Source organism: Ursus arctos, unplaced genomic scaffold, assembly GCF_023065955.2.
Source record: "Ursus arctos isolate Adak ecotype North America unplaced genomic scaffold, UrsArc2.0 scaffold_6, whole genome shotgun sequence".
In the NCBI taxonomy this organism is placed as follows: domain Eukaryota; kingdom Metazoa; phylum Chordata; class Mammalia; order Carnivora; family Ursidae; genus Ursus; species Ursus arctos.
This window is the reverse complement of record NW_026623078.1, coordinates 72122295-72141687: the sequence shown is the minus strand read 5'-3', so window position 1 is coordinate 72141687 and position 19393 is coordinate 72122295. Positions and strand designations below refer to the sequence as shown.

The 19393-nt window shown below is 45.9% G+C and overlaps 1 protein-coding gene across 4 annotated transcripts in view; it reads right to left on the bottom strand.

The window, feature by feature from the left end:
* Nucleotides 1–1006: 1006 nt before the first annotated feature.
* Nucleotides 1007–19393, bottom strand: part of NSMCE2 (NSE2 (MMS21) homolog, SMC5-SMC6 complex SUMO ligase) — a 208044-nt gene continuing 189657 nt past the window's right edge. For all 4 annotated transcript variants that reach the window (XM_026495423.4, XM_057307870.1, XM_026495424.4 and 1 more), the window contains 3 exons: nucleotides 7580–7680; nucleotides 7050–7156; nucleotides 1007–1359 (listed from right to left, as the gene is read on the bottom strand). In XM_026495423.4, the coding sequence (XP_026351208.1) occupies nucleotides 1242–1359; nucleotides 7050–7156; nucleotides 7580–7680 (326 nt within the window). In that variant the 3' untranslated portion in view covers nucleotides 1007–1241. The remainder of the gene's footprint in view (nucleotides 1360–7049; nucleotides 7157–7579; nucleotides 7681–19393) is intronic.

The following is a 19393-nucleotide window of genomic DNA, read 5'->3' as shown; positions in this document are numbered from 1 at the left end:
GGACTTTTGAGTATATTTCTAGATCTAAATAAATCAATAGGGAGGAGGAGAGTATAGGATTAAGAATTCAGACTCTGGGACCAGGATACCTGAGGTCCTGTCCCAGCTCCGCCATTTATGAGCTCTGCGACTTTGCACGGGTTACTTCACCTCTCTGTGCCTCATTTTACTTATCTGTAAGGTGGGAATAATAATTGTACCTTTCTCAGCAGGCAGTGAGGATGACAGGAGTGACAAATGTATGTAAAGCACGGGGACTAGCACCGGGCACACGGTAAGTGCTGGATAAACGTTGGCCACTGGTAGCTCTTCTTGGTTTCCTAGCGTAGTCAGGGCATGCTTCGTCTGCTTTAATGAAATATTCTAGTTGATAAAAAAGGAGATCGTTTAATAGATTAGCACTCCACACAGAATATAATCGAAGATATTCAACGTAAAGACTGGGCTCGTCCTAAGTCCACAGACTTTTGGGGCTGAAGGGACATTAGAGAACATCTCGCTCAACACCTTTATTTCATGGTTGAAGACCCCAAGGCCCGGGAGCATGAAGCCCCTTGCAGACAGCCCCCGAGCAAGGCAGAGACAGGATGTGGTCGCTTCTGATGATACTTTAGGCTCTCGGACGGCCGTAGCGAAGTTTCCATTAGGGGCACCAACTATCTTTGCGCCGATAAGCCTGTTCACTGGAGCATTCTGTGCTGGCTCAGTCAGAATGACAAACAGAAGCATTTACATACTGGGAACTGTCGCTCTACAAAGTAAATACAGGTCGGTAAACTGGCTCTGCTTTATAACCTCATGCTGTCATTTAGCATGCTGATAGAAAATGCGTGCCCCTGGGGTCTTTCTCCATGTTTCCCTGTCAAATAGCCTTTGAAAGACATTGTTCGGTTAAAACCATAATAAAAGATAGCCCGAACTATTAGAAACAGAAAGGCCTGGCACCACCCCGCCTGCACCGTTGGAAGAATTTATACCTTGGGAGATGCACAGACAGGACACACTGCGGATAATCAAAGTTTTATTTAAAATTACAGAACACTCAAAAATAATCAATATAATATGCTTGGATTTTTGTTGTGACATAGAAAAATGCTTCCAATTACACTTAAAACCTTCAAGTTTTACCCCAACAAAGTATGCTATGCAGCCCGTCGAAGTGCTTTGACAAGCACTGCTCTCTCCAGATGGCTGGGGTAGGAGGTAGGCTGCGGACATCCCTGCAGGGAGGTGTGTTTTTCCTACTCGGATTGACGGTTTTTCTTCTTGTTGTGGCTCTCAATGGCCCTTCTGAGTGCTTCATCTGGGATGAGATCAGACATTCTCACATCTGTGTGGCTACAGCCAATTTTGGGGCAACTGGAAAGGAGAAGAAAATCACTTAACTTTGATGCTTTCAGCATAAACTCCTCTCACGTACAAGCATTTAAATGAAGACATTTTTGCCAAAAGGAGAATGTTCTAGAAATCGGGTCTGATGTGCACTGACTCATTTACTCACTGAGTGTGTCTACCTGCGCCAGTCCCTGCCCAGTTCTGGGAGCACAGGCAGGGGTCAAGCAGGGCCCACTTCACGGCTCTGTTTAGATGTGGTCTCCTCTGGAGGCAGCGGGCCGGAGGAAGTCACCTGATTTCTTCTCAGCGTGAAGCAGACTTTGGTAGGGTAGAGTGCCCAGTGTCTGGAGTTAAGGTGACCTGGTTCTGGATATGGCCAACACCTACTTGCTCCTTAAGAGACCACAGGCAACAAATGTTCCCTTCTTGAGCCTCTATGGCCTCAGATTTGAAGTGGGGGTAGGACTCCTATTTCCCAGGGCTACAGGCAATGTGGTGTCGTCCCCTTTATTATCCCCTATGACTAGCATCCCTGATTATCATTCTTCCGATACATTTTAAGATGGCTGATCTCTTGGTATCTTGCATATATCCAGTGCATACGTGCATGCATTCGTGCACGCACTTCACCAGCCCCGTGCTGGTTCGAAGCACCCAACTGTGAAATACAAATTTAGATTCCTGCCCACACAGAGCTCCGGCCCAGTGATCTGAGGCAACTCTCCGAAAAGCACAGGTATATTAAGACAAAAAATAACAGCTACAAGATAAGATCAAAAATAACAAATACAAGACAAAAAGGCAGAAGGGGAAGAAAGCTGATCATGGGAACTCTGACTTGTCCAGTGGTAGGAAGCTCAACTGTTCAACATGAAGGAGAACCGTCTTCTTGGCTGTGCTCTCTGGACCAAGGCATCTTTATATAAGAAGGGCATTCATCAATGTAATGGATAATACGCTTGCTAACAATATTTATTTTTAAAATCGTGCAATGTGCCCCATATGGGCAGGGATGTGTATTGAAATGTGGTTGTAAAAAGGCCCTCACAGGAAAGAGGATCAGGTGGTCTGTCCAGCCACGCAGCCTTCTGACCATCCGGCTCTGTGTTGGGGCAAGGCCTGGGGGCGCTTGCGACACGTCCTACGCTGGTTTCTCAAAGCGAATTTTCTTTTACTAGGAAAGTGAATAGCTGAGATTATGAGAAGGATACGGACACTTTCACGACTTTAGAAAGGACATTTTTCATCACTGCAACTTCTGCGATGCAGAAATGCAACTCCAAGTAGGTCCCCGGGATGACGTGCTGCGGCCACTCACACTTCGTATCTGACTTGGTGAACATGCACTGTGACGGCGGCCTGGAATCCTCCCCACTCCTGAGAACCAAGTCTTTAACCCTGGCAGCCAGACGGTGAATAAGCGTTGAGGGGGAAGTGGGGACCGAGGTGGGGAGGACTTCCTGGTGACATCAGCGGCCCCGTCGGTGCGTGAGAGGACTCTGAGGACATCTGATGGGATCAGCCACACACTCACTGGCAAGCCTGCAGGCTCCTTCCTCACAAAGGGACAATGGGATGGAGCCCAGGGTGACCTGCGTCAAACAAGTCTGACCACACTTAAGGGATCAACTCTGGGGGACAGAGACATTCACCAAAAAGCCCTCCTGGGGGGAGCTGACGGCCTCTTGACACAAATGCAGGCTCAAGACTGAAGGAGACAAGCCTCTTGGCTGCGACCCTCTGAGCAAGTGGCTTTAATTCCTGTGCCCTGGTATTTCTTCTGCCACGAGCATGACAGAATGTAGGGTCATTGGGAGAAGTAAGGAGGACAGTGTGTGACAAGGGTTGAGGAATTGGTTTGGGTGCTACGATGTGCAGTTTCTGCTCTAGGCCGCAGCTTCTGCTCCTAAGAAGCCCGTGGACAGGAGGCAGCCCCCCCGGGGACGCTGGCGGGCCATGGGCAAGCTACGATGCCTGGGCTGCTACGATGCATGGACCAGGCGCACTCTGCCCAGCATGAGTGACGGTTCAGGGAAGACTTCCTGGAGGAGAGGCTGATTCGGGAGCCGAGGGAGAATCTTGTTTCTCACCCTATCTCAAATAAACAAACACAAGTTTTTAAGCTGCAAGGGATAAGACAAGGCCGTAATGACACGCTGCTGAATCAGGGCACTCCTCTTCTGGAGAAATAACACTGTATACAAGCACCAGTGCATTAATCCCCAGGATGTCCTGGTGAGCAAGTTAGGTGTGGCAACCCCGATCCTAAGCTCTCACGTCATTGCTGTGCAGGAGTCAGACCTACAGGCCTCGAAGGACAGGCTGGGTCCTCAGCTCGGGTCACTGACAGGGCAGAACATTCCACCAGAGCAGCGAGCAAGCATGAAAGTGTCTACTGAACAAGGGGAGCCCGCGTCTCAGGGGTGCCAGAAGGCTGCAGGGAGCCTGGGCCTCAGTCTCAGCTCTAAAGTATAAGATTCCGAGCCCTGTGAGCTCCTGTATCTGGGTCCCAAGAATTCCAAGGTCCAGTCCAGTTCTAGGAGGAGGTCTACGGATACCTCTGGAAGTCTGAGCGGGGTGGATTCCCATCATACCTAAGCACACCGAGTAACTCTGTCCTCCCTCCTCTGAGTCTAAAATAACGTGTCACTAAGCGGTGAGGTAAGTAATACCAACACTGACAGTCTCGACCTTTCTGACCCTCCTGCGATTTGTTTAGCGTTCCGGAGTTCCAAAGGAGCTTTCTCTTAAGTGGTTTGCTTCTCCGATGCCAAGAAATATGCCGGTCCAGGCCTAGATTGGAACTTCCCCACCGTTTCTTTAATCTGAAGATGCCGTGAGATGCTGCTGTTATTTCTGCTCCGCAGATGAAGCAATGGAGGCTCCGAGAGGCTGACCGGCCTGTTGGCCGAGAGTGAACTAGGGACTGTGAGCGCTGGCGCTCCGCTCTTCCACTTCGTTTTACTCCACGTGCTGTTCAACAGGACTCTTCGTTAAACACGGTTCCTGTTCCTCAGCAAAAAAGGAACGACACGACCGTGGAACGCTGGAAATACCTCACTGCTGCGACAATCATGAGGCAGCTCTGTTAGGGCGACAACGCACAGCCCGAGTATTCAGGAAACCGTTTTCACCACCGTATTTAGTGAGGGCCGAAGTCTCCACAATTTTACCCTGACTCCAGCCAGGGGAGAGAGATCTTCGCAGAGGCCGACGCATGGCCAGGATGACTCAGTCAGCGCCCAGTCATACAAGGTACCTGGATCTCCAGGCTGACAAAACATAACCAGAACCATCTATGAGGAAGGACTGAGATTTCTCAAACTGGATGTGTCACAGACGTTTTTAAACAAAGGGGACCCAGAACTGCTCCTCAGGCTCGCATGCATCATGGGAAATGACACTAGTTCGTGCTCAGTCAGGAAGCTCTGGAGTAGATGATGAAGAGCCCTGAAGTGCAATCGCTGCCAAACGCAGCCTGTCTCCAGGACCGTGCCCACCGCCCCCGCTGCCCCTGTGAGAGCAGCTCCCCTGTCTTCCTGTCTCGTCGGGCTACGCCTCAGACGCCTTCACTGGGGTCTTCTTCCTCCGACTGCCTTTTCTTGAATGATTCAATGCCTTTCTGAGGCGGGTGCTGAGGGTGGGGTAGTGAGTAGAGCGGGGCTGGCCGCCGGCCTCGTGCTGCCCGGAGCCAGGCCACAGTCCTGTCCTTGGGGGCTCTTAGCCAGCTGTCACATGCCGCCCAGAGCTGCCCTTGTGGGGCAGGTGAGTGGGTTTGACTCCTGTGCTAATAACCTCTCAATGACATCTTGAGCTCAGAGCTCTCTCCCGGGTCCAACACCTCACATTTTCTGTGCCCCCTGGACACTTCCAAATGGCTGTGTTGCTAGGACCGCAAGCTTAGCATGACCCCAGCTGTGCCTCTCATAATCTTTCCCAAATGTGTTTATCGCTCCTGCCCTCTCTGTTGGTTAATGACCCTTTCTGGACACCCAGTTTAGAAATATCCTTCAACTCTCAGTTGCCAAATCCTGCCAGCTGGGCCTCCACAAGGGCCCCCATTCTCATTCCCTTCTGCCTCAGACTCTTGCCTCAGTCAGGCTCCCGTCATCTGTAACTTAACCTCCTGCAGACGCATTCTCACTGACTTTGTCGCCTCATGCCTTGTTAATCCATCTCTTGAATTGTATTGGAGTAACTTCTCAACCTCCAGCTTGACTCACCTTATTCTCCCAAAACCCTGCAATGTTGTCTCATGCCTCTAGAATCATGGCAGCAAGAATGAGGGTGGTGGTGGTGGTGGGTACCATTCACAAATTAAAAGGTGGTTTTTCAGAGAACGAACACAGAAAAAAAGTCAGTAGAAAGGGAAGGCTTAGAAGTCCAGAAACAAAGGAAATTGTATTCCCAGGGAAAATGGAAGGTTCACTAGGAAAATACAACATCTCAACTCTAAGCTGGGACTCAAAACTTTATACAAATGTACTCGAACACTCTTAATTTTGCAGCCATGAAGGCATTCTTCTGGGACAAATGGGGTAAATGACTTGACTGAACGACCATCAAGATATCTAGAATCTCAAATACCCTATCTGTAAGTCCACGCCCACAGGAGGAGTGGTGGGGAATTCCAACTCTGGGTCTGGACCAGCAAATTTCTGGGTGATGGAGAAGCGAGCCACACATCAAAGTGACTGTTATCAGAAGTCCACTGAGGACTGGTCACACCTGCAATTCCATTCCTACGACAAATCTGAGATAAGAGCACAAGAAATGCCAAACTGAATTATAGTGCGTCTAGCCAACCCAGGAGTCCATGTTATCACAGGAACAGAGCCACGGTCCTCCAAGGTTGTGCACCAGGCAGGTAGGAATGCATGGCGGGGGGTGCGAACGGGGTGGAAATACATATAAAATACAGGTTAAAAAAGAAGATTCTCAGGGGCGCCTGGGTGGCACAGCGGTTGGGCGTCTGCCTTCGGATCAGGGCGTGATCCCAGCGTTACGGGATCGAGCCCCACATCAGGCTCCTCCGCTGTGAGCCTGCTTCTTCCTCTCCCACTCCCCCTGCTTGTGCTCCCTCTCTCGCTGGCTGTCTCTGTCTCTGTTAAATAAATAAATAAGATCTTAAAAAAAAAAAAAAAGAAGATTCTCCAAACATTCCAATTAAAAAACAAAATTTCTCATTGAAGTGATCCACAAATTTACTTGAACCTTTTGGGAAGTTATTTAAATAATTAAAGATATGCAAGGTTTTCCCTGACACTTCAATCTTGATCAAGACCTCTGGATACAAATCTCATCTCAGAACACTTTAAACAAGTTACCTATATCGCAGGAGGCAAAAAAATTTGCCATTCCTTCTTGGGTAAGTATATACAGAAGGCGAAAAGACAATCTCTTAGTATTATAGGTCCCCTCCATCTTTTCTCAGGCTCTAGAACATTCCTATTATTTAACGATGAAACTTCCACCCAATTCCTTTTTCTCCTGTTTCGAAGGTGTGGCTGAAGTTGCTTCAGCTTCTTCCTGAACAGACTACTCATTTTCCCGTCGTGTATTGTTTTTCCAGAAAGCTGGCTTCCGTGCTTACACTATGAGGAGGTGGGTGGGCTTGAGGGGGGCCATGGAAGCGTCTTTTCCTCTAGCGTGAGCACACCACCTCTGACTGACCACCACTGGGAAGGCTCACTTCCCTCCTGCTGCCGACTCACCAGGCCTTTTTCTTCCGCCTGTGCTTGGACTCGATCATGCGCACAATGGCTTCCTCCTCATAGGTGTGGCCACACGCTTTATTTTTCACCGGCTTCTTCATTTCCACCTGCAATCAAGGAGACATTCAGCTTTCAGGAATGATAATGATCTACTTCCAGTAACTTCTCCAAGTCACCAATTACTTGGAAATTTTTTTCCCTCATCTGGGGGCTTCCCGCGTCCAACCTCGCAGTCTCGTGGCTTTAGATCATTGTTGGGGCAGATGGCCACAGAGGAAAATGCAGGGAGACCGTGGCACCGATGTCAGCTGGCCCGTGGGCCAAGAATTTCCTCCTCGATCCCTCTGGGCACGGTTGACTGAAAAGTCTTGCCAGCCCGGGAACCTCCCCTGTATCCTCCAGCATCTCATCACTTTCCTTTCCTCCCTTCCTACCTTGGATGCGAAATCAAGTTAGAAAGCAAACCCGAGTCTTCTGCCTCTATGAAGCAAACGGCTTTGTCTTTCTGGGAAGGAGGAAGGAGACAGTACCTGCGTGATAGGGCAGATGAAGTTGGTCTGACTTTGGGTCACAATCATATCCTCATCAACTCCTTCTGTTCCATCAGCCTCTCTGTCGGCTGGAAGACCATCTACAGGGAAAAAGGGAAGTTGCTGAGCCTCGTTGGTCCAACACTGTGCCAAGGACAGGAATTAACGGAAGGAAGGAGGTTGATGGTTTCTCAGGGTCTGCTGGGTGGTGGGCAACCTTGCTAGGTACTTGGGTGCACAGTAACTCTTCTGCTCTTAAGAGAATCCTGCAGGGTAGGCAGGATTCTGCCCATTTTTGACAAGGAAACAGACTCGGAGCAGTGAGGTAACTTTTTCAGAAATTAATTTGTGAGGGAGTACCGTTCAGTAATCAGGAGTGTGGCTTCGGAGTCAGAAGGGCCTGGTTTATCTCTTTCACTTCCAGCTGTGAGACCTTGGGCTAGCAAGAGCTTTTTTAAAAGCCTCTACTTTATAGCTTTGTTGCAAAGATTAAAAGAGATGAAAAATGTAGCATGCTTTGCAAAGCCCCTGGCACAAGGAAACATTCAGTAAATGGTAACTACTCTTAGCTAGCTCAAGGGTTCTCAAACTTTTTGGTCTTAGAACACTTTTATACTTTTCGATATTATTGAGAACCCCAAAAAACTTATTTGGGGTTATAGTTTATCAATAGTTACCATAGCAGACATTAAGACTAACGATTTTAAAAATATGCAACTATCAATTCATTAAAAACAACAACAACAACAATTCCTGGGGCATCTGGCTGGCTCAGTCAGTAGAGTATGTGACTCTTGATCTCAGGGTTATGAGTTCAAGCCCCACATTGGGTGTAGAGATTATTTAAATTAATAAAACTTAAAAAAACCCCTCCATTACATGTTAACATAAATGATACTTTTAAAACTGAAATAATTATATTTTCCAGAACAACAAAAGAGTTAGCGTTAAGAGTGGCATTGTTTTTACATTTTTGAAAACATCTTTATTGTTTGGCTTAATAGAAGATAGTTGGGTTTTGAGGGGTGCCTGGGTGGTTCAGTGGGTTGAGCATCTGACTCCTGATTTTGGCTCGGGTCGTGATCTCAGGGTCATGAGATTGAGCCCTGAGTTGGGCTCTGCACTCAGCCGGGAGTCTGCTTGAGATTCTCTCTCTCCCTCTCCCTCTTTCCCTCCCCCCATTCTCTCTCTCTCTCTAAATACATAAATAAATAAAATCTTTAAATAAATAATAAGACAGTGGGATTTTGGTATCTGTACATGCATCCAGTCTGTTGTGATATCATGTCATGTAGCCTCTGGAAAAATACACTTATGGAAAGAGAGAGAGTGAAATAGACAAGTGACATCTTAGTATCATTATGAAGATAAGTTTGGACCTCGTGGGTACCCAGAAAGGCCCTCAGAGAGCCCTAGGGGTCCCTGGTCCACACTTTGAGAACTGCTGAGCCCTGCATGGTAAGGCTGCCTTTAGAGAGTCATTTCATCACGCTTGCTTCTCACTGAGGGCAAACAGATGATGGATGGCTTCTGAATGGGATAATGAGACTCAGTATCTCATGTGAAAGCCTTTCTTTCTGGAGAAGGGAGACATCATTTTACACAGACATCAAAGATCAATAGCTTTTTAAGTGCAAGTGTTGACAGTATCTTCCTTCCTCTTTCTACCCCTCCCACACCTTTCCTGTCCTTACTGCCTTTTCTCTCCCCTTCCTTCTTTCATTCTGGCAAAATAGCATCAACGTTAAAAATTGCTTTGTTTTTAATGTGGGAGGGAAACCCTTGTCTTCAGATGGTCCTGCATGTTGTTCTGTTCCTAGAACTGATGGCCCTGGCCTCCCACCTTGGCCGGATGGAGTGCCTGTCCAGAAAAGTACCACTGGGGGCAGGACAAGGGTCGTCAAGGTCAGCTTGTTCAAGGTCAGCCCGTGAACTAGTGGCTGGCACCCAGGCATTCTGCCCCTGGTTACTCTGTTTCTGTAGGGGTTTTACCTTGTTTTACAGACTACTGCTACTTGTATGTCAACTTCTTGTGTTTTCCTAGAGAAATGTCCCTCAAAGCAGCTCTCATTCCTCGAAGAAGGCAGGAGTGGAGACCTCAGAGCATAGAACTTTCTAGGCAGGCCATTTTTAACCATTGGCCACTCAGGTATGGTGCCTTCTAGCTTTTCAAGGACCTGTAAAAATGTCTGAGACCTTGAAAATCCGTTTGTTGGCTTCGGAACAGGATAACTACAAAACTGGATTAATAAGCAATAAAGGTCGACAAAATGTAATGTTAGGTTAACTTCATTAATTGCTGACTTGGGGGGCGCCTGGGTGGCTCAGTCGGGTTAAGGGTCTGCCTTGGGCTCAGGTCATGATCCCAGGTTCCTGGCTGTCTGCTTATTGGGGAGTCTGTGTCTCTCTCTCCCTCTGCCCACTGTGCCACCCCTGCCCTCCCCGGCCAACTTGTGCTCTGTCTCAAATAAATAAAATCTCTTAAAAAAATTGCTGACTTGGTAATAAAAATATCTCATTTGGAAGCAATATGTAGGCTGGATTTAGGTTTGAGCTTAATAATTCTCAGGTATGCTAAGATAACTGCAGATAAATTGAGAGTCAATTATAAGTTACTTGTAACCAACCTATTTCCAAAGCAAAACTATAAAGATATTTTCAAAAAATTCTGTCAGCAATAAAAGTATATTTAACGTGGAGGTTGCCATATTTTAGTATGTTTGACGTGATGTGGGATGGGACCTATGAAGGGCTGTGCTCCCCAGAACCTGTCTTTGGTCTTCACAGAGCGAGAGTTAGACTCCTAGAGGAGTCCTTCATCAACCCAGTGGTTGCTCACAATGGCTCAGGAAAGGTGGACAAGGAGCCCAGTCAAAGAGCAGAGCTAAGAGCGTTCTGTCTCTTCAATTCACTTTCCAAAGCCCCCTCCTATGGGCGGCTAGTGCCAACTTCTGACTGTGTGTCTGATGGTCAAAATTAAGGTCTCTCTTTGTCCATTTCTTACAGACCTTCTGAACTGATGGCAGATTTTTTTTTCCTGAGGGCAGATTTCTGACTGTATATATGATACTGTGGAATTCACCAGAAAATCTGTTAGATGAGTAACAGAGTTCAGCCAATGTGAAAGGCTGTGGGTTTGTTTTTTATTTTCTATTTTTAAAATTTGAAAAGGTAGAGGAAGCAGCAAAGCACAACTCAAATGCAATGGCGACCACTAAGGAAGGCTGAGGGGGGAACTCAGAAACTGTAGGTGGCTGTCAACATCCGTGATCAAGAAAGAAGGTGACAAAAGTGAGACAGAGGAAGAATGCCAACAGTGAGTAATAGTCCAAGGACCGGGAGTCTAAAAAGAGAAAGATCCTCAATAGCTAAACCTCTCTTGAGCGAGAACATTTCCTCACCCGAAATCTATATTTATAGAAAGTGATATTAGTGTTGGGATCTCCGATGTGCTCACAGAAGGTCACATCTGGCAGTGACTGTCAGTCACCCTCATTTAGTAGACCCAAGGATAAGACTTTTTGATACACTAGAGAAAAATATAGATCATCCACCAGAAACACATAAGTTTTGAAACTGAAGTTATCTAACCCAATTCTCCCAAACACCTGAGAAATCTGAAATCTAAAGACATTATAGATTTTGTTCAAAGTTAGGCAGGGGTTGAGTAAATCAGCATATGGCTCTATTTTCTTGGCCTGCTTAATTTGAGGCTAAAACCAGTGGGTAGGCTCTGGGAGCCATCCTTTCCTCCCCCAGATTATTATATTATTAATAATAACACCTCAAGTTAACTGCCAGCTACACAGCAGGCACCATACTGAGCACTTTATGTACGTTATTGCATTTAGTCCTCACAAAACACCCGTGAAGAGCTCTATTATTATTATTCCTCTTGCATAGGCCAGAAAACTCAAGCCCCACAGTATTTTTAAGGCAAAGTGGGGGGGGGGGGGGCGCCTGGCTGGCTCAGTCTTAGGCGTCTGCCTTTGACTCAGGTCATGATTCCAGGGTCGGGATCGAGCCCCGCATCGGGCTCCCTGCTTGGCGGGAAGCCTGCTTCTCCCTCTTCCACTCCCCCTGCTTGTGTTCCCTCTCTCGCTGCCTCTCTCTCTGTCAACTAAATAAATAAAATCTTAAAAAAAAAGAAAAGGCAAAGTGGGAAACAGCGATATTATAATGAAGAAATAAGTGGATTAAATCAATTTAATCATTGCTAAAGAGATCACAAAAGTTTTTCTTATTATAAAGTGAAAAACAAGAAAATTAGTCACATTGCGTTCCACATACACACACACAGGGTTTGTTGTTAGAAGTATACGTCGGCTGTCAACTTGTGACCTGGTGGGCAAATCTCAAATCCACCCCTTCCGTCCCTGCCTGGGCCCAGGGCACCCAAGCCATGTGCGGACGGAGGAAGTACAGACGGAGGAAGTGCAGACGGGAACTAATGTTTCCAGAGCACCCATAAGGGATGTGTCAGGGTGTGAGTTAGTAACTTGGACGTGATTTCTTCGGATGTCATAAAATGAACATGAAGAGGAAAGAGAAACCATGGAAATGCTTGAAGTAGTAACCAAGGACACAAAGAATTCCAGAAGTCTATGACTATTCCCCTGTGATGTAAAGTTAGGGGGTAGTGAGGGCATCTGTTGAACCCCAAGATGTGGGTTCACGATCAGTCAGTTATGACTGGGAATGAAGAGCTATATGGCTCCGCCTTCAGTTGTCCCCAGTCAGCCCTCATCCTGCTAGCTGCTCAAGCCAAGACTTTTGGAATTATTCTTAATTACTCATTTTCCTTCGTTCCTCACATCTGAGCCTCATTGGCAAGTTCTGTTGACTGGTTCTCAACTATATTCCCTAAGTTTAAAATCTAGTAAATCTAGCTCCTTCTCTCGATTTCTACCTATCCCAGTCCAAACAGCTATGGCCTCCTGCCCAGAACCCTGCAGTAGTCTTCCACCTAGAATCTCTCTGCTTTGACAAGGGTCGCAATGCTCCCATGCATGCCTCCTGTAGCAGCGCCCACAGCCAACCTCCCTGACCAGCTTCCCTCTCACCCACCATGCTCCACTTACAGTGGTCTTTTCTGTTTCTGGAACATGCCACTCTTTCCCGTCTTTGGGCCTTAACACTAACCTGACTGGAATGCCTTCCTCCAGATCTTTGCTTTTCCTACTCCTTCCTGTCCTTTTAAAATGTTAATTTCAGTGTTATCTCTCCAAAGAGGCCTTCTCCGATGTCCCAGGCTAAAAGAGGCCATCCAGGCACTCTCTCCCGTTACCGGGTTGTGACTCTGCAAGGCACAAACCCGGAAGCACTGTTCTCTCCTATCCCCCCCCTTCCTCCTTCCCCTCCCTCGCTCTCTTCCCGGAAAGCAGGGACTTTGTTGTCTTGTTCACTGGTGTTTCCTAGAGTCTAGATGTCCTTGGCATGTAGGAATAGTTCAATAAACATCTGCTTAGTAAAGCGCTTCATCTGACAAGGCAAGGGTGGGCATATTTTTCGCAAGGGTGTACTTAACGTATTTAACAGACGTGGCAACACACACACACACATCCTCGCACAATGATGATTTTATAGCTTTTAAGCAAATAACAGAGACAACTTCACTCTAGCTTGGGGTGCAGCCTTGGACCCTGAATTACATGTCAAAGGCAGGAAGTAAATATAAGTTTTACAATTATAGTAGGCCGTGTGGTAATTATAAAGGAGAGTCCAGACATGGTCTTGTGGTCAGAAAATACATTTGGTCCTGGCCACACACAGCCCTAGTATTAGTCATTTGTCTGTCTTCAGGCATCCCAAATTTGGCTACCAGTAAGACAGTTTTATGCCAGCTGGGAATAAAAGTTGATTACTGTGTGCTTTTTCAATTAAGCCTGAACATTTTTCTAAAAGTACTTTTCTCTTGAACGTTAGTAGTGTATGAAGAAAATACTCACAAATATTTACTGCCTGCTCGAGAGGCTTACTGCCCTGTCCAGATTATTTTACTCGCACTATTCTAGAACCGCGTATTTGGAGAGGCTGAGCCGGTACAGGGAAGATTTGGGGGGCCTCCCCAATGGGCAAAAGAACATTGATTCCAAGTTTGAAAGGCTATAGCTATATTGCTTCTGAGTTTCAGACTCTTGCTGCACGTGCGTCTAGGCCGATTCCTGTTTCTGGGTCTAGGAGTGGCCCCACCTGAGAACTGGGGCTGAGACTCTAAGGAGAAAAAGCAGTATGTCAGCAGCCAAGTCCCTTTGGCTTGGAACTAAGAGCAGTGTGTGTGTGTGTGTGTGTGTGTGTGTGTGTGTGTGTGTTGTTTTGTGGTCCACTCCACTGTACCACTGGCTGTCCAGCATTGTCTCTGTTTCTTCCTGAGACGGGTGCAGCATTGTCTCTGTCTCTTCCTGAGACGGGTGGCCTGCCCTGAACGCTAGTTGTTTGGTTGGGCCCACTTGCCACTGAACAAACGGATTCCTAGTTTCCAACAGTCTCTGGCTCTGGTTCAGACTCTGCTGTGTGTGTGTGTGTGTGCAGCTTTTGCCGAATTGAGATGCAGATCATGTCCAGTGAGGGTCTATATAATTAAAGATTTCCAAGATGTCATAACCTTCAGAAAGGCTGAATTAATACGATTCAATCAGAACGCTGGCTAGAACATAAGGATCCAGCAAATGTTACGTACTCTGTCTCTCTCTCCCTCTCTCTATATAATATATATGTAATAGATATTATGATCAATGTTACATACCTATATTCTTACATCCTTTTATAATTGTGAATTGTTACTGTCATTATTATTTCGACTTCTATGATGTGCCAGGTACTGTCCTCAGCGTTGGCAAAAAACAGTCCTTGCCCTCAGGGAGCTCAGTCACATAGGCTCTTATACATACAGTGCAGAGCAGTCTTGGGAGGATTACACATATATAAGATACTGTGGAAAGAAGCTCCCAGGAGAGAATAGGGTTGGCCTCTCTGAGGAGCTTATATCTGATCTGATCACTGAGAAGGCTCTTTCAACCTCCACTTCTGATGCAGTTCTGCTGCCCCCTTCATTGTGAGCGTTTCCCTCATAGCCACCTCAGGTCAGCATTCTCACCAGTGTTCTTCCTCCTCTTAGCGGTAATCTGTACTCATCTCAGATTCCGTGTACTTGGAGAAGCTACCCAATCCAACCCAATCCAACCCAGTCTCTGCAGACAATCTCCTTCTTTGAAATCCGGTCACACCTGCTGTCTGTACTGTATTCTTAGCTCGAACTTCTTCATTACTCGGTTGTTTCATGTAGATAGAAGTTGCTTTCCAGGTAGACTGAAAGCTCCTTGAGGAGAGCACTGGGTGTTCAAGTCAAGCCAACTGAACTCAAGCTGCGTCTGTGGAACACCTGCTCTGTGCCAGGACCACACAAATGCCAGCAGAGATGCAGACAGCGATTCAGAGCAGGCTGGTAGGAGAAACAGTTACAAATACTGACACTTGGCACAATGAATGTAATAATAATAAATGTGAAATCATACATGTGTTTTGAACAACGTACGCAAGGAACCTAGAGGATCCCTGAAGGTGGGGTAAGAACGAAGATGAACCTCCAGGAGAAAGTGATGACCAAGCCAGGTTCTTCTGGAAGGTGTGTTGAGAAGTGGGAACTACCATAATTAGGAACGTGGGCTCTGGAGACGGCCCGCCTGGGTTCGAATCCTGCTTGCATCACTTTTATTAGCTGGGTGCTCCCGGGCAAGTTACTTTAGCTTCTCTTTGCTTCAGTCTTCTCAGCCGTCAAATGGAGCTAATAATCAAACCTACTTCGTGCAGCTGTATGAGGATCAAATGAGTTGATCTACGAAAAGTTCTTAGAATGGTATCTGGCAAAGAGCAGCTGATCAGTAAATACTGTTTGATCATTAATATTAGTATTCAGAATTCCCACAGAGCTAGCGTAGAGCGGGTGTGTGCAACATACATGCTCAAGTAAACAAAAATCACGTGCTCCGGAATCAGCCCAAGAGAAACGACAAGGCTGACCGACCCAGGATTTGGAATGGGATAAGCGCGTCCATGCCCCAGGGCGGAGTGAGGCCTGAATGAGCCCACTTGTAGCAGGCTGACACAGCACTAGCGACATCTTCAATCTGCCGTCCGCTTTCACTTCCACGGCTCTTTCGACACACTCTCCCCAGATCTTGAAAGTAAACTGAACGAACAGTTTCAGATTATTTCTTCCAAGTGAGTTGACATTTTAACAAGATGGACCCTTTCATGTTATCATGTACTTGTTAATTTATCTACTCTTGTTTCAGACATATCCTTTGTCCTCAGCTGACATCATGTATTAATTTGCCTCTATTTATTTAAATACAGTCAAAATGTCATATGTCAAAATATGAAGGTTTTATTTATTTATTTTATAAAAAGATTTTATTTGAGAGAGCACGCACGACCAGGGTTGGGGGGCAAAGGGAGAGAATCTCAAGCAGACTCTCTGCTGAGTATGGAGCCCAACGTGGGGCTCGATCCCAGGACCTTGAGATCATGACCTGAGCTGAAGTCAGACGCTTAACCAACTAAGCCACCCAGGCACCCCACAAAATATGAAGGTTATTAAATTAACAGAACCCAGTGCATTCTACCGGTGGGGCAAAAACCAGTCAGTCCAGATCTGGTCATACAGTATCCATTTTAAGCCAATAAAAACTGAAAATTTTAAGCCAATAAATACTGAAAAATTTCCCAACTCTATACTTGCATTTAGTGCTTCTTATAGGATAAGACTTATAAATGATCTTCTCTGGGTTACCAAGCAAAAGCAGAAAATCTAATGTACACGTTCTATTTCTTTGTTTTGGGCAATTAACTTGAAAACCACAGGATAGGAAAAGGCTGACTAGCCAGCACTGGGAGGGTCTGTAACTCTTAGTTATTCAGATCCGTGGTAGAGTATGAAGCAAGCACAGATCAGAAGGTGATAAAACCCTTTCGGGCTCATCTGATGTATTCTTTATTTTAGAGGGTTGGAAATACCACCCATCGAGGCACCCAAGACGGTACGTGCTATTTGTTCGTATACCCTTTCCCACTCTGTGTTCAAACTTTAAATACACGTCACTCTGTCTCCTCCCCTCTGTTCTTACCGCTGCTGTCCTAATTCAAGGCCCTGGCATTTCCTATTTAGAATACTACAAAAAGTTCTTCATTCATCTCTCTGTCTCAGCCTCTCCGCGATCTAGTCCCCCCACTCCAGGTAGTTCTCTCTCTAAATCCATGGCCTCCTACACGTGACAAGACTTCATTAGCTGGCCCAGAGCATCTCTGTCTCCTTCTGCTACCCACCTCGGTCCCATCCCGCATACCCACCCCAAACCGATGACCGTTTGCCCACACTTGCCATGCTGTTCCGCCCCTCTGCTGGCCCTTCCCTGAGCACCTCCGACCACTCTTTAATACTCAAGTCAGGTATTGCCTTGGTCAAGTCCCAAAACAGAGGTGATTCCTCCTTCAGCCTCCCGAGTGTCTTTGTACACGCAGTGATCATTTGTTTCTTTCTCTATCTTCCTCTCACACTGAATTCCTTAAGGGAAGGAACTCTGCCTTATTTATCTTCATATTTTCAGGGAGCTCAGGCAAGGTGCAAGAACTCAATAAATGTTCAGTGAATGATCGGTTGCTGAAATAAGAGAATGCTTTGACTACTGTAATATAGAAACTGATAAGCTGAAAACAGTGAAGAAGACTGTTTTGAAGGTAAATATTGTGGAATAAGACAACCTGGTCCTTGATCTAATTACTAATTTTCCAGAAGGGAGCCATAGGACACTGCTTAGGTCACGCCACTCTACATTCTCTGTTCCACTTCTGTGCAAAAGCAAATCACCAAAATGCAAGAGGATAGAGGTCATAGTCCAAGAAATAAATGATCCTACATGATGCCTTTTGATTGGTTCTGATTCTATTTGCCCCAAGCCACTTATGTTCATAGGAAAGTATAACAATCAGTCATCAAACATGTGAAAATTATCTTGTGTTTGTTGAGTTTACCAATGTAGGACAGAGTGTCCATGCTGTCCTGTTCAAGGCCAGCAGTTCTTATAACAGAGAAATACTGGAGAAATCTCTTTATCTGACAGACTAAATTTAACTGAACTATGGCATCACCACTCACAAGACCTGATAGTAATTGAAAACCATCTTTACCATTGGAAAATGCTTATGTTATAACATGCGGTGGAAAAAATAAGATTCAAACTGTATATGTCGTACGATTCATTAATTTTGAAAAATGGGATATAGAAAAAAGACTGAAAGAGAATGACAAAATCCTGCAGTCCCTCATGTCCCTGTGAGCGGACAGTACAGGAATCAGTGAAGATATCTAGGATTTCTGGAGAATAATTATCTAGCTCTCACTTTTCATATCCAGGACTCTTCATGAGACCAAGTAATATGTATGAGATAAGTGGAACTTGGCAGCAATGGGGACGGGACGGATTTGTTTATTTGATTTGTCAAACTGAAACAAATTATGAAATCAAGTCCAGAGATCATAACATTAAAAAAAGGAACTTTAGAATTTATACTTGCTCAACTTTAAAACTGCAGAGTTTCAATTTTGGGTAACACAGGGACTATGACACCATTTCCAGCCTGGTATTTTCTAGATGTATGATCCTACCAACATTGGTACTATTTCAAACTTGTCTGCTCCCCTACAAGGCAATGCCTGGTAATTTCATGTCTATCATATCCTCTCTCCCCAGCCTCTCATTTCAGAGCTCTAGACAAAACAATAACGCAACACCTGAATAGAACAGGAGGCTTTGATAATAGCAGAAAGCTAGGGCTAATATCGTACTTTGTTTTATACAGTTTCTCAGAATTCAATGATACATTTGTATCCCCCAAGGATAAAAGGTGAAGAGCCAATGAAGCCATCCATTTAGGGAGAAAGCTCAGAAAGGGAAGCTCTTGTGTCACTAACTGAGGCCAGGCCTGGAGCTGGATCGCATACCTGACTCCATAGGATTTCCTGGGCATGGTTGTCACAAAATGCCACAGGATCTTGGTGATAATTGAATCTGCTTACTTTTCCTTTTTACTTGCATTTGATGAGTATCAACATTTATTTTTGATACATTTAAAAATTTGTTTTTTATGATGGCACAATGTAGTCATGTTAAGAAAGAAAGAAAGAAAGAAAGAAAGAAAGAAAGAAAGAAAGAACGAACAATCCCCAAAGTGCACTCAATATGGAAGAAATTTAAAAAGGTCAGAGCCTGAGGGTCCAAATCTAGTGAGGCTTAACGATGCTGTCAGCAACACAGTCAGCAAAGCCACCCAAATGCAGCTCAGCTCCCCAGCTCGCAGGCTGCTCACAGCCAATCAGGGCAGGGCTACCCAAACTTCCAACAGTAATGAATCCATAGACGCTCTGGTCGGCAGGGACATCTGTTTTCAGTTTGCAGGGTCTTGTCTGAAGTTAGTCTAACAGAAAACATACCAAAAAAAAAAAAGAAGAAGAAGAAGAAAAAGACTGCCAAGTGGAAAGAAGTAAAATGAGAGAGAGAGGGAGAGAAAGGGAGAAAGAAGAGGAGGAAGAAAAAGGAGGAGGCGGGGGAGGGGAAGGAGGGAGGGAAGGAGGGAAAGGGAGAGAAGAAGACAAGACAGGAAGGAAGGAGGTAAGGGACGTGGGAAATCTTCAATACCACAGAGCCCAAGGAAAGGCACCTCTGCTTACATACCCTAGCACCAAGTCCTGGTCTGTAAGTCTTCCTTCTTCTCCCCAAGTCCCCCCCTCCTTCATTTTCCACCCTCTTGCAGACCTTC